The sequence below is a fragment of the Scomber scombrus genome, chromosome 22 (genome assembly GCF_963691925.1).
Source record: "Scomber scombrus chromosome 22, fScoSco1.1, whole genome shotgun sequence".
Classification (NCBI taxonomy): Eukaryota; Metazoa; Chordata; class Actinopteri; order Scombriformes; family Scombridae; genus Scomber; species Scomber scombrus.
The window spans coordinates 9,832,696-9,847,445 of record NC_084991.1 but is presented as its reverse complement, the minus strand read 5'-3'; the positions used below and the strand labels follow the sequence as shown (position 1 = coordinate 9,847,445).

General features: G+C 40.6%; 1 protein-coding gene across 1 annotated transcript in view; it reads right to left on the bottom strand.

The window, feature by feature from the left end:
• Window positions 1-2,580: 2,580 nt before the first annotated feature.
• Window positions 2,581-14,750, bottom strand: part of ahcyl2b (adenosylhomocysteinase like 2b) — a 42,168-nt gene continuing 29,998 nt past the window's right edge. The window contains exons 3-17 of the mRNA XM_062443399.1: window positions 12,762-12,905; window positions 12,137-12,237; window positions 11,936-12,038; window positions 11,703-11,797; window positions 11,179-11,285; window positions 10,649-10,765; window positions 10,439-10,502; window positions 9,932-10,020; window positions 9,767-9,837; window positions 8,558-8,652; window positions 7,769-7,867; window positions 6,874-6,942; window positions 6,629-6,707; window positions 5,710-5,830; window positions 2,581-5,397 (exon numbers count right to left, since the gene is read on the bottom strand). Of these exons, the coding sequence (XP_062299383.1) occupies window positions 5,391-5,397; window positions 5,710-5,830; window positions 6,629-6,707; window positions 6,874-6,942; window positions 7,769-7,867; window positions 8,558-8,652; window positions 9,767-9,837; window positions 9,932-10,020; window positions 10,439-10,502; window positions 10,649-10,765; window positions 11,179-11,285; window positions 11,703-11,797; window positions 11,936-12,038; window positions 12,137-12,237; window positions 12,762-12,905 (1,361 nt within the window). The 3' untranslated portion in view covers window positions 2,581-5,390. The remainder of the gene's footprint in view (window positions 5,398-5,709; window positions 5,831-6,628; window positions 6,708-6,873; window positions 6,943-7,768; window positions 7,868-8,557; window positions 8,653-9,766; window positions 9,838-9,931; window positions 10,021-10,438; window positions 10,503-10,648; window positions 10,766-11,178; window positions 11,286-11,702; window positions 11,798-11,935; window positions 12,039-12,136; window positions 12,238-12,761; window positions 12,906-14,750) is intronic.

Genomic DNA, 14,750 nt, shown 5'->3' with positions numbered 1-14,750 from the left:
ATAGAACAACTGTGATATGTAAAACTGATGTATAACATTAAAACCCATTATTAATTAAGCTCTAACAAAAGACTTTACAGTGGCAGAGTGCAGTAATTATATAAACAGTGAAGTTAAGTACACAGGAATTACGGTATGAATTGTAAAACCTTACTTTATGCCTTTTTAGGCAGATTAATAATTATAATCCTCACATAAAATGTAAAAAAAACAACAACTATGTACCCTGGTTTGGATAGCAGGGTAAACCCAGTCCACAAAGATGCATTTTTTTGTTTCTTTGTCAGCTTTCTATTTGTGCTAGTTGAATAAATTAATCTATAATTCATGACATTTGAATATATAATTAAAAAGTCACTTAATGACATTAAAATATGTGAACTCAATTAAAGTCAGAGGCTTGGCCAACAACTGCTACTCTGCTAAAGTAAGCTTGGCTAGTTACTTGGTGTCTTATTTTTTCCCTCCATTATAACATTTAACGTTAGCTATTATTTCTGTGGTATTACAAACTCAGCTATGAAGATGTTTTAGATGTTTTTCAATTACAGGAAACGGATAGAAAAAGCAGTAAAAGTAAGCTTTAGTTAAGGCTATCTCAGGAGCTAAGCTAGCCTTAACTTTCCAGAGTGCAACTCGGATTTGGATTTAACTGCTAGGTTAGCTTACCTGCTTTGTAGTTTGATTTTCCCCTAAAAAATACACTTCTTGTGTCATACTACTTGCTAAAACTGACATCAAAACATCTCCCTTAACTCACTTTTATCCACGTTACTACACAGTCTGTGTCAGGTGCCCAAAATAACCTAAAAACATGTTGGTTTTTTTTGCCATAATCACTCCTGTTCATACTGACTATTAGAAGATCCCTTCATTATGCTCTTACAATGTAAGTGATGGGGGACAAACTCCACAGTCCTTCTGTGCAAAAATGTAGGCTATTTAAAAGTTTCTGAGCTAATTTGAAGCTTCAGCCGTCCAAATGAGTCACATTGAGTAGATATCTTTCAACATCACAGCCTTTTCAGCCCTATTTCTGTCACTATATTTCCACCACAGCTCAACAGGGGAACACAAAAATACTTTAAATGTGGCAGATATTCACTTGATGAGATTATCTCAGACTGTTAAAGCCTCATGTAAGCTTTAGATCAACTTTTGATAATCAGTATGAACATGAGGAATTATTACAGCAAGGAAAACCTCTTTCAATGTTCACATGATCATCTGACCTGTGGTGTGTAGGATTTAGTAAGGGAAATTCCTAACATATACAGGAATATGGTAATAAATCTTGAATCTTGGAAGTCAGTGTTACATGGAGGTGTAGGGGGATGTGTGCCCCCCCCTTGCTACCCCTTACTTCACCTCCAGCCATCCTCCCTTCAGTAGGTCATGTGAATTATTGATATGTGGAAGTGGGTGTGGAGTGGGTTGTTGTGTAGGCTGTCACACACTCCTGCCTACCAACACACACACACACACCTCTGACTGTGAAAACCACTTAAGATGACGTGATTGGATTGTACAGCCGAATGTAGACGTGAGCTTCAGTTAGACTGTGACCACATGGCAGACAGCAGGGGGTGAATTGTCCTCATGATTAAATCATGTTTCATTGGTGGTTGAATCAGTCATGTCTCAAATCTGAAAGTTATAAATCCAGCAAAAGTTATTCCACTATGACCGAGGAGGGTTAAAATCCAACACTCTCCCTCTGAGGTTATCACTGAGGAACAACAGCAGTAAGAGAAATAAGTGCTAAAAAAGACAACACACATTATCTGGATAATTAACCTACCTGCTGACATTTGTACACTATATAATTAAAGAATTCTGTATTTCGAGAACCTAAAGGAATTTTTGAAGAACATCATTTCTCAACAATATTTCATATAGTTTAATTTTCACTTAAAAATGTTGTGCTAAACTGCCAGAGGCTTTCAGAAAAAAAAAAACACGTTTCACTAAAATCCAGCATTCAACTATTCAGTCAGGGTACTGAAATGGAAACTCACTTCAAGGAAGAAAATTACATTCCTTCCAACACTTTGACAACACAATTGATTCTTGTTCATAACTCAAAAAACATCTTTGCCAAGCTGTCATGCTTTCTCTTGTCAATCTTTAACTTACAGTTTGAGGCGTTAATGACAGAAGCAGAAATACAAAATGATTTGCAGTGACATTTGAAAGTCACTGAATCGCAGTTTATACGTTATAAACAGCATACTGACAATGTATTCTGTATGTGTTGCACAACATTTATTCCTGTCGTGCTGATTTTGTGTCAGGAATAAATAAAGGCTGACGGGCAGCTGAAGTCGAATGATGTCAGAGACGTCCCTGTGTGATCTCTGCTGGCTCAGATGAGGTCACTTTGGCTCTGACGGACCTCAGCAGCTGCAGACACACAAGCTCCCTTCCCCCCTAACACACTACGCCAAAATCAATCTACTATGTCAATGCATCAACATCAAGAAAGGACAAAGTAGATGATTATCTGTTGAATAAGAGTCAAAAGTGTTTGTAGAAATCTTGAATACAGACCAGGAGATGCACGCAAGATGGTTACAATTTTTACATCTTTATTCATTGAGATTACAGATTTTTTTAATTATTGCTCATCTACCATTATCACTTGCAATATTCAACATAGGATTTTTTTTTCTTTTATTAGACAACTTAAAATATGTTTGAGAATTTTGCCAGTTAGCACTGTATGAGGATTTACAACAATAAATACAGGAGTTGATTTTTCTTTTCCTTCCTATACTTTTAAAAGGTTGTCATATCTGTATATAGTATGTATATACATATACGATGCTGGTGTCATCCCCCGCCCACCCATGTGTTGGTCAGCTTATGACTGACGGGGGAAAAAAATAAGAAAAAAAAGGGTTTCTCTCCCTAACGCACAGGCTAGGATCCTGAGGCAGCTGTTAACGAAGCAACCATGGCCTACAAAAAAAAAAGGGATGTACTGTATAGAAACACAAAGACATGTAGACACACACGTGCATCATCATCTATAATCTGCTCAGCTTTCTCTCAAGAAGTCACATACTTTCACACTCACACATACAAAAAGGAAATAAAGTAAGACTTTAGACAGCAAGTTCAGGAACTACACGGACAACAGATAACACTACTCCGAGAGGGGATTCTCAACAGCACAGAGACAGAGAAATGCACAAACGTTGGCAGGGATCAGTGTGAGGTTGCATGGGCTCCGACACAACGTGGTGGCAGATGAGCATACAGTAGGTTTATGTTAGAAGCTCCAACACACCTTCAGAATTTCAGTTTCTTCAGGCTTTATTTTGTTTTCACAGAATTTAAAGACTTTGGTTGGAATTCAGTTAAATGTACACTGATGGTATCGCTGAAAAGTCACAGGTCACACAGATGGCAAATAAGGGATGACGTGAGGGTATATTTGTACTTGGAGTAAAAGTATTTAATCTTCCTGTAAACAAAGTTTTTTGTGCTATTTCAAACTGGTCAAGAGTTGGAAAAAAAGATCAGATTTATATTTCAAATACAATACAGATAGTCCCCAAAGATTTCAGACCTGTATAATGAGCTGCTGCATGTGTGTGTTTAAGCATCCGATCCCACTCTGTGAGAGCAGAGCTGGCAGCGTCTCCGAGAATCTGATTGGTTCAGGTGGACTGGCCGTTAGGTGAAATGTCAGGACTTCCTTATTTCCAGGTCAGCTGAGGATGAGCTGCCGAGGATGACGACTGTGCAGCTCAGTATAACAGAAGAGTCTTAAGCCTTTCAGTTGAAGAGGTGGCACTAACATCAAATAAAGAGTTGTATGCCAAGTTGGGAAAAAGGAGAAAAATCCCTTTTAAAAAGGCAAATGCATTTGAATCTGCACAGATAGGAAATCTGATGGACAAAATTGTGGAATTTAAGTCCCAGATTTTTAATTTGTTGTTGTTGTTGCTGACTACAACTGAGTACCAAAGAGTTGTGGTGTGTATGGCAAGTACAGTAAATCTTAACAGCACCATACTCTTCAATGAGGACCTTATTGAAGAAATCTGCGTTAGTACCGGCCTGGCAGCAACTTACTGCACATTTGGTATCTCTGTAAATATTCTGTCACAGTATTCAAAATGAGAGTTTAAGTACATTTATTACACTTATCATTAGAACATTTAATTGCTTATTTTATGACATATGTTGATTTTCTCCAAAAGTAATGATATTAGATAGCGCAAGAGAGAAAAAGATAGAAAAATCTTAATTTCTATATAAATATCTAAATATACAGTTACCCCTTGTAATGATCTGACAACCTGCCATGCTTCTAATACAGTATAGTCATTATTTATGAAGGAAAAGACAAAATGCAAAAGGTTAGCTCTCACTAGCGTGAAATACTTTTCATTACTTCAACACTGTTGTGTGAGCCGCTGGAAGCCGAGAAAGAAGCTGAACAGCCAATGAGATGGTTTCACTGTGAGTTTGAGTGACAGGTGGAAAGAGCCGATCACTGTCCAGTCATACTTTAAAAAAGAAAAAGAAAGGAGGAACTAACAGACTACAACTCAGCTGATCTGAAGTGACAGAACCCGTTAAAAAAAGTGTTTTAAAAACAGACACGACTGTTAATCTCAATGAAACGATCAAATAAAAGACATGATATGATTGGACCCTGAGATCCCGCCCAACCCCTCCCCCACTAGGTCTAGCCCTGCCCTCGCAAATATTACACAAGAGAAAACAAAAAAAAAAAACATGATCACAAGTAGAAAAGAAAAGACAACAACAAAAAAGGACAGGAAAAAAATGTCCGTCACTAAATCTTCAAAAAGGTCATCTTCATTCACAGATTTTTTTTTAATGGAGTTTTTTTTTTTTTTTTTTAATATAGTATATATCTTTTTAGCGTCAATAATTTCATCTTTAATAGTTAAACAATAAAAGATCTGGCAATGAGAAGGGAGGATGGAGGATTTACATACAACTCGACACACAAATGGGCGTCTAAAGAGAAAAGAGAAGACGGTGAAATGACGAGTTGAAGGGAAAATAAAACATCTTACAGAAGAAGACATCGCTTAACGGGGAGCTAGCTAATGGCAAATGACAGGAGCAGCTCCGCGGAATTAGAGTTAATGTTATTATTATCATTATTATTATTATTGTTGTAAAGCGTGAATAAATTAAACGATAAGTGCAGGGAAAGCTACGCCCCCCTCCGTTCCCCAGCAGGCTCGATCAGAGCTCATCCCCCTCCCCCTGTATATAAAGCAGGTGTGTTGACTATTCTGTCCATCCTTCCTTCCTTCCTTCTGTCCTCCTCCTCTCTTTCTCTATGAGTCTGTGCGATTCATGGAGTATCAGTATTTCTTCTGTCCAACCCCAACACTGATTTAATACCTTCGAGAAAAAAAAAGAGAGAAAACACTCAAGTGAGACAAATATATGCTAACGATGAAAAATGAGCTAACAAGTAAGAGATTTGTTGTCTTGCTCAGTTAAACACAGACAGCAGAAGGTTGAAAAATGACTCATTAAGCTGTCTTTTTTTTTTTATAAGCAAAAAGTGATGCACCCAAGCATTCAGGTAGAAGAGTTTTTCATTTTTAGCTTCTGCCAGCTGAACTGATGATTGTAACTGGAGTTGATTAACAAAGATTGATTAAATGAAACTCTTGGCTGTTGTCTAATGAACTGAGGTGTTGTTCGTACCTATAGTAGTTTGGCTTAAAGGGCCCGTTCTTGTTCAAGCCCAGATACTTGGCCTGTTCGTCAGTCAACTCTGTGAGATGTGCGTCAAACGTAGGGAGATGTAGGCTGGCCACATACTCATCTGCAGGGCAGGAGGAGGGATAGAAACACGTTAGCATTCACCAGGCATCTGTATCTGATTAATCATTCAAATGTGAGACGGTAGCAAAGTCACAGCGATGCTTTGGGATTTACCGTCTCTCCATCTCTCTCTTTATTCTTCTATCTTCGTCTTTTCTCCCCATCTGCTTTCCTCATCCTTCTTTTTCTCATCTCAGCTCTGTCATTCCTTCCTTCTCTCTCTCTCTCTCTCTCTCTCTCTCTCTGTGTGTTCATCTTTCTGTTAGTGTGTGCTGTGCTAGCAGAAGCCGTCACCTGAGTGACCTACATTTGGCTCCATGTTTTTATTTACTGTTATGTGTGCTTCTCCAACCCACAGAGGGAGAGCTTAAGAGACGTGGCAGCCTACGCTGCAGACGCGCTGTGGGCGGTGCACACACACACACACACATATGTGCGCAGACATACAAGGCTCGTTCTAGTGTAAATAATTTTGCTATCCGGGGAGACAACTCTGGATTGAACAGATAAAGTCGGCCTCATGTGTTCAGCGTTGGAAGTGAATGCAATGTGCCTGCAGGCTTTCTGCTGAAGCAAAAACAAACTCTGTAATGACTTCCTGTTGGTCTTCTTGCCTGGTGGCTACTTAAGTACCCAACATGATATCATGTGTCTGGCTGAGCTGATATTTCACTACGTTCGTGTTATCGAATCAGAACTTACACTTATTCATTTTTAGTGTAACTTTAGTATTAAGTGCTGTTTGTCCAGGTTGTACTGTGGACCAATAACACACACACTGAACTGGAGAAAATCTTACCCATCTTCTTGGGCAGCAGGTAAACATCCTGTTTGTAGCGTCCCTCTGGGGCATTGTACAGCTCTATCAGAGCCAGCGCCTGGGCAGAGACACCAAGTGTTACTCACATGCACAAACAAACACACAACCCTCTTCTGAAAAACAAAACTGAGTCAGAACAACACAAAAAAACCCCACACAACACAAAATTAAACCAATCATGAACCAACACTGTAAATGAGATGAAAACTGATGCATGGGTTCACCTGGGTAGTGGCGGTGATGGAGAGCACGAATGTGGGCACAGTGGAACAGCTGAGGTTCAGCAGACGACCCTGAGGAGGAAAAGATGGAGTAGAAAGGTTTTAACTATTTATTTCAGTGAACAGAGTCAGGAAGTAAAATCTGGTAGAGTTGATGCAGAATAAATGGACTTAAACACAGCAAAACAGAGGGGGGACAGAGAAGGCTTTTATTGTTAATGTTGCATGATGAAAGCAGAACAGTTTTAATGTCCGCTGCACAATCCAAATCATACATATCCTATAACATTTAACTGGTCCCTGAATTTAGCATCACATTATGAAACAGGAAACAAAGAGGAATACAAAATAGCTTTTCTTTGACAGATTCCCTATTTAAAAACTCAAAGAACCTTTAAAGAAAATCAGCGATCTAACCCTCTCTTCATTTCAGACATATTGAACCATGACGCTCGGGCCATTTGTTATAACTTCAGACAAATTACATTTTTGGAACGCAACTTTTCTTTGGATCACAACTTTTGGAACAGAGTGTGATTGCAGAGTCGGGGGGGAGGTGAGGATGGAAGAGCGGATCGACTGATGTGGTCGACACCTGCTGCAGATCAAACATAGCAGAGAAGCAGGCGGCGGGCTGCCAGGTTATCTGTCTGGCTTTGTCAAGACTGCTCTCATTCTGTCACACACACAAGTAATCCTAAACTGCAATGCATCTACGCAGTGCTGTGTGTGTGTGTGTGTGTGTTATTTCTTGCTTAGGTTTAGAGATTGGTGGTTCAAGGTGTTCAATAAAATGTGTTTTTTTAAAGAAGACTAGTGCTGCTTTGAGTTTTGCTCAATTTCTTTAAAATTTAAACTTGCTTTATGATTTCTTCTTTGGATGAGTGTGTGCAAGTACCTCAGCCAGCAGGACTATCCTCTTGCCGTCGGGCCAGATGACGTGGTCCACCTGAGAACGCACTCTCTCCCAGGTCAGCTCAGGAGTCCGCAGGCTCGCCTGCAGGATGAGCAAAACATCTTAAGGAAATATTAACTTTTTTCCCCCCCTCTTCTTCCGCTTCCCTCCTTTTTTTTGGGATGAACAATCTTTTGCAATGCACCAAAAGTGTCCTTGCTTTTTTCCAGCATTTTACAAGTGACTCACAGTTTCCTCTCATATCTCAACTACTTCCTTTCACCACCACTCATTTTGATTGCTCCCTCATAAAAAAAACAACCTGCAAATCCTCAATTTTTTCCTATTCCTAATACTTCTATCTTGCTGTTTTATGGCCAGAGAAATATAGTTCCAAGCACCACAGCCCTTATATCTTTATATCTATATTACACTGGTCCTGACCATTCAACTACTGATCAGACGTGTCACAGCAGCTCTACTGGCTCAAGCTAAGCTGCTGATGACCTTAACAAGATCGAACTATCACTGTCCTGAGGTCAGGGTTAACACACAGAAGAACAGTCAACGTGTTGTCAACTCGTGTCATCGGGAATTTGACACTTTTTGTTTCCACATTGTGTTTCCATATTCGATCGTGCTTCCTGATTTTTTCCTGTGGTATATTTGTCTTTTCCTGTGGACCTCTAAAAGACAAACTTGTTTTAAAGCAACTTTGAACTGAGCGAGGCCGTTTAGTCCACATGTAAGTTTAGATATAGAAAAGGGAGTTTGTGTGAGCAGGTAACTGACCACGTCAATCTCAGTGTTGGAGTGTCCCATGTTGCAGACAATGCAGCCGTTCTTCATACGGTCGAGGTACTCTCTCACCACCACGTTCTTATTGCCTGATGGGAGGGAGAGAAAAGATAAAGATGAATACACAGAGTGAGAAGTGGTGAGAGACGGAGAGAAAGCTAAAACAAAAAGATGAACTAGAGTAAATTTCGAAGTGTTGCAAGGAGGCGCAATAAGATTTAACTCTATTTCTGTAACACAAGGAGTTTTTACTGTACTTGATTTACTTCCTATTTCACAATTTAGCATAGTTAATTAAGTCTGAAAATGTTATTAAGTTATAGTGTTCCACTTGTCTTTGTATTACATTTTTAAAGGAGCTGTACTGGTCTCTAACAGGACTTGCATCAAAGGTTTCCATCTGACAATTTGATTAAATTTAGGCTGATTCTGTTCTGTTCTGTTATTATATCTTCAAACTGTTTCTAAAAAGAGGATTTGAAAAAGTGATTCATAGTTTTAAAAGAAACTGAAAACTTATTTTGCTCACATTTCACTCCAGCATTATTATTTCACTGAGAACCCAATGAGATATCTGTATTTTTGCTGCGATGGCTCTAATGAGTGAACTTAACGGAGCTGACAGTGAGTGACCTTATTAGAACTAATGCCTGTCCTGTTTTATTTATTTCACAGCACTTTGTAACTGCATTAGAACCATCTTACACAAACCACACAAATCTTCATCCACCTTATTATCTTCCTGTTCTGCTGCAGATTGAAGCTTCACCCTGAAGAAAGCCATTTAGCTTTTAGGCCTGTCAGCTACATAAGGCAATGAAGCAGGGGGACAAGTAATTCTCTGCTCTAATTAAGTGTTCAGTACAACTCTCTGGCTGATTAGTAACCGCTTCACGCTGATTATAATGACTGGAATACAGTCCACAGTGACAGAAATGTATTGCTCACTGTCCGTTGTACGTCTTGCACCTTCCCAATGCACAGAATGCAAGGTTCCCCCTGTGTAATAACTGCATTCATTTATGCACTGTACGTTGTGGATTACGTGCCAACACAAAAACAAATAGTGCAAATCCCTGTGCAGCTACTGCAAAGCGATTAATCAGCAATGTAATAATTATAATAAAGAACTACTTATGAATCTTAACTTCACCAGACAGAAACAAATGAGAAATCAGACAGAAATGCAGAGGCTGAACTGACCTGTGCAGGTTATAACAATGTCCACTTGTCTGATGACTTCATTGAGCTTTACCAGCCTGAAGCCGTCCATGCTGTGATTGGGAGAAAATAAAAGAGCATAAGACTAAAGAGATGTCAACATCAGCAGTGAGCTCTAAGAATCTCAAGCCGGCCGCCGAGTCTCACCAGGCCTGCAAGGCACAGATGGGGTCGATCTCTGTGACGTAGACTATGGAGCCCATCGCTTTGAGGGCAGCACAGCAGCCTTTTCCCACCTGAGGATGACAAACGACAGATTTTAACATACAGTACAACAAACGTGTAGTCAAGTTAGAACACATTCTATCCACGTACTCCATGCAGTTTATTTTAATTGGTGACTCTAAATTGCCTGTAGGTGTGAATGTTGTTGTCTGTTTCTATACTGCATGTTAGTCCTGAGATTGACTGGTTAGCTGCCCTGGGTATACTCTGCCTATCACCCAATTTAAGCTAAGATCGGCTTCAGCTCCTCTGTAACCCTCTAGAGGATAAGTGGATGGATGGAAAAAATATTTTTTTACAAGTAGATGTATTGTATCCCTGAAGTAAATGTATGTGGTTTGTATTCAGGAGAAAGGAGATTGCTTTCACATTTTGGTCTTTCAGTGAAAAAGCATTGTGTATGAGGTTGTCTGAGTGTATCAGTCTTACCTCTCCGTATCCACACACCACCACCTGTTTGCCTCCGAACATGACGTCAGTTGTCCTCTTCAGGCTAAGAACAGAAACCAAATTATTTCAGCAGCAGAAGCTTAATATTTATTCAGACCGTTTGGAGCGTAGCCCTGCAAAACTATGTGTTCAAATAACAAACATGCTCCTTTTTTTTCTTCTTCTTACAAACAGGACACTGTTTCATACCCGTCTAAGATGGACTCCCTGCAGCAGTAGAGATTGTCAAACTTCTGCTTGGTCACTGAGTCGTTGACGTTCATGGCTGGGACACACAGCTTCCCGGCCTTGGACAGCTGGTACAACCTACACACACGACACACAATGACAGTCATGTCATGTTTAGTGTTGACAATATAAACTGGAACCTCCAGTGAGACATATCAAGCAATCAATTTCTTAGAAGTTTCATCATTTATTAATTTGTTATCATTAAATGAAATAAATGTTCTACTTTAAATTCAACTCCTATATACACTGCAATGCCTGTAATGCTGCAAAGTTGTGTAATCACAGCAGAGAACACTTTCACCACTAGATGGCGATGTTACACCAGAAACTGCAAGCGTGTCACTGCATGTGTGTCTTAGCATTCTGCCATTCAAAATACCAATTAGTGGTTTTACTCTGCCAAGCAGTGAAATATTTTATGAGTTTTACAAAAAGCACTGCTGAGGGGAACTATAAGGTCAAGAATACAAGCTTGTTGGGAGTCCCACCTGTGCACACCGGTGACGCTCTCCTCTACGATGCCCTTGATCTTCTTGAACATGTTTGGGTATTTTTTATAGATCCAGTGAGTCAGGTCTCCACCGTCATCCAAGATCTGACAGACAACCAGAGACAGACTGACTCAATCTCAAACTTGCAGATCAGTTCCAGGGTCATTTTCAATTCAGTCAAGTTGTATTATTTTTCAAAATTTAAAAGGAAACAACTCAAGGTATTTTTTAGATCAATTTCATAACATTTAAATATTTGTATGCTTCAATCCTGTCAAACAATTGTACAAAAAAAAAAATGCACAATTTTTTTTTAATTTGCGTGTTTGTTTCAAAACTAATTTCAAAATGTAGTCATGCACATTAAACTGCTAATTCTTTTTCTTCTGCTCACTGTGGCAGGTAACCAATCGTCACTTAAGAATAGACGCTCTGCTACATATCAAATTTTTAGGGTGAAAAATGAAAAGGCTATTTCTCTCATGCTTTAGTAAGCTTTGTTGAGAATGTGGGTGTGCTACCATGTTGGGTTGCCAGCCTTCCACGTTGACACAGCGATCGATGCACCACCAGAAGTCGTCCTCTGACTCACCCTTCCATGCAAACACGCTGAAACCTGGAAGGAGACAGGAAGCACTTTAAACAGAGCAGGAAAGCAAAAAAACAAACGGTGAATCACACAGAGGTGGAGAATGACTGAAAGAGGGCCTCTGAATATTTTAAGACAACAGGAGAGGTAAAAACAGTGTCTCACCTCCTTCTGCCAGAGCAGCTGCCACTTCATTCTGAGTGGAGTAGATGTTGCAGGCCGCCCATCTGCACTGAGCCCCCAGAGCTGACAGGGTCTCCATCAGCACCTGAGGACGTGGAACAGGAGTCAGATATTGCTGCAACGCCGTATATTTGCGCTGTAAGAGCGTGAGTGTGTGTCTGTGTGTTTTGCACTCCTACTCACAGCAGTCTGGGCAGTGATGTGGGTGCAGCCCACCACCTTGGCACCGGCGAGGGGTTTCTCCCCCTGGGCTCGCTTCCTCAGAGCCATCAGGGCCGGCATCTCTGGAGGAAGGAACACACAATCAAACGGCGGTTACGGGAATCCGCCGGAATCTTGGATGAAGGAATTCCCATCATTTAATCCCTCTAATACTTCATGGCTAATCCATCGACTCATCCAGCTGAAGGAGTTACTGATGCTAAGGACATAATGATATGTGTGTGTGTGTGTGTGTTTGTGTCTGTGTCTGTGTCTGTGTGTGTATGTAGACTGAAGGGTTCAGCTGTGGCTCTCTGTAAATTGTGTGAAGTAATTAGGGAATGATGTGAGTACTGTGGGTTTGATTTTAAATGGTGTTCTCACTTGCGGTGGCGGGGGACATATGGCCACCCGGCAGAGTGGAGGAGGTGTCTGCACCACACAGGCTTTACCAACACTCTATGAATGTAGCATTACCTCCCGTTTGTGTTACTTCCACTGACTTGCACCCCCCCCCCCCCCAAATAGCAAAGCCTTAGATTCTCTTTCAAAGTAAGCAGTGACTGTCCTTTATTTTACAGGATGGAAGGAAGGAAGAAAGACAAACCTTGCTCCGCGATCTCGATCTCTCTGCGTCCGAAGTCAGACTGTTTGATGTTTTTGATACAGAAGTCTCCGTTGCCCTTGGAGTTCTTCTGCTGTTTGTCCCGGGGAGACGTCTCATCGTCAGAGCTGTCTGTGTATGACGCCGCTAAAAAAACAGACACACAGACACACAGACACACAGACACACAGACACACAGACACACAGACACACAGACACACAGACACACAGACACACAGACACACAGACACACAGACACACTCTGTCAGCATGTCGCCCTCAGAAAGGAACAATATATTAAAAAAAGCCCTATTGTAATCTAAGTAAGAGTAAACTTTTTAAGCATAATTTAAAACAGGATTTTTTTTTTTTTTTTTTTTTAATGTAGAGCTTCAAGGTTTCAAAGTGCAGCACAAACACAAAGTGCCTTCAGTTTCTGTGCTTTTCTCAACCCTGCAATTTAACTTTGCAAGGCCACAGATTCTGCACAGCACTGAGGTTAATTGATTATAAAGCTGTCTTCGTGATCTTTTTCGTCCGGCAGAGCAACTCCGGCCTCTTTCCAATATTAAAACTGCAGTGCAAAGTAAACACAGTGTAGAGGCATGAGAAAACATGTCATGGAGAAGTATCGGTGCAGCACGGTGGGATATAAACAGTGGCGCCCACAGTGTACAGCAGCACACACAGTGATGAGATGCCTGTGTGTCTGGCACCAGTAGTGTGTGTGTGTGTGTGTGTGTGTGTGTGTGTGTGTGTGTGTGTGTGTGTGTGTGTGTGTGTGTGTGTGTGTGTGTGTGTGTGTGTGTGTGTGTGTGTGTGTGTGTGTGCTTCCTGTGCTGCTGCAGGCTGACTCACTACGCAGGTGCACTGTGTTAAAGCAGCTACACGATGCCAATATCACTCCTACCACTCCGTCTAGAGGACCAGTATCAGATACCTTGCCAGCGCTGTAACAACGCGGAACTTGAAGAACATGCTGTACTTTGCCAATACAGGAAAGGCTTTAAAAAAAAAAAAAGAAAGAAAGAAAGAAAGAGAGAGAGGGGTAATAATCCATGAGTCTACTGTTAGGAGGAAATCTTTTGAAATCTGCCATCCATACTGACAGGAGAGGGCGGGGGAAGAGTGTGAGCTGAGGAGATCTTAGGGGTCATGAGGGTGACTACTGATACTTGCAAAGGATTCTGGGACAAAGCTGATTTTAGTGTGCAAAGCTAGCCTGTGTCAAACACTGTAGAGTTTTAGACTCCTCTAAAAAGGATACAAAATTAACTACATTTGACCTATAACAACCTAATACGTAAGTCTCAGTCTTAATAATGACATTAAAATGATTTTTCTCCCCCAATGGAGACAACATCAACCCTTCAATCATTACTTAGAAATTCCCCATAAATATTGAGACATTGTTTAAAAAGGTATTACAATGTGACTCATCAAATTCATCTGCTATGCTTTTATAGAGTTGGACAGCTTAAGAAAAAAAAAGAACCCTGATTAAGAAAATCTATAGCGAAGTGTTCTCGGGAAAAGTATTACTGGTGCCTTCAGAGTGTCTCCGCACTGTGGGAACTATCAGAGAAATAAGAGCCACTCAGGTGAAGGAATTATGGGAGAAGACAGGGCATCAGCAGAGAGGGGAGGGAGGGTGGGGAAGAAAAGATGGCTCAAAAGGGGAGACGGTAGTGCAGTGCAAGTTTCTGAAAATAACCCTAATATTGGCAGCCCTAATAACATTTCACTCACTTTATAGTGGTTAAGAATAGCTCAGAAGTCAACAGCACAGACTAAAAAACTACAGCCTTAACTGCAGACTAAGCGCTCTCATCACTATCACAATATCTAAAGGGGGAAAAAATAAATTCAGATTATTTTAGTCATGATCTGAAGCCTGGGGCTGAAGAGGGAGGTTGCTTGTTGGAAGGTAGAGGGAATAAGAGCTGAGCTGAGAGGAAAGAAAAAGAAAAGACTACATGAGATTTAGTGCAG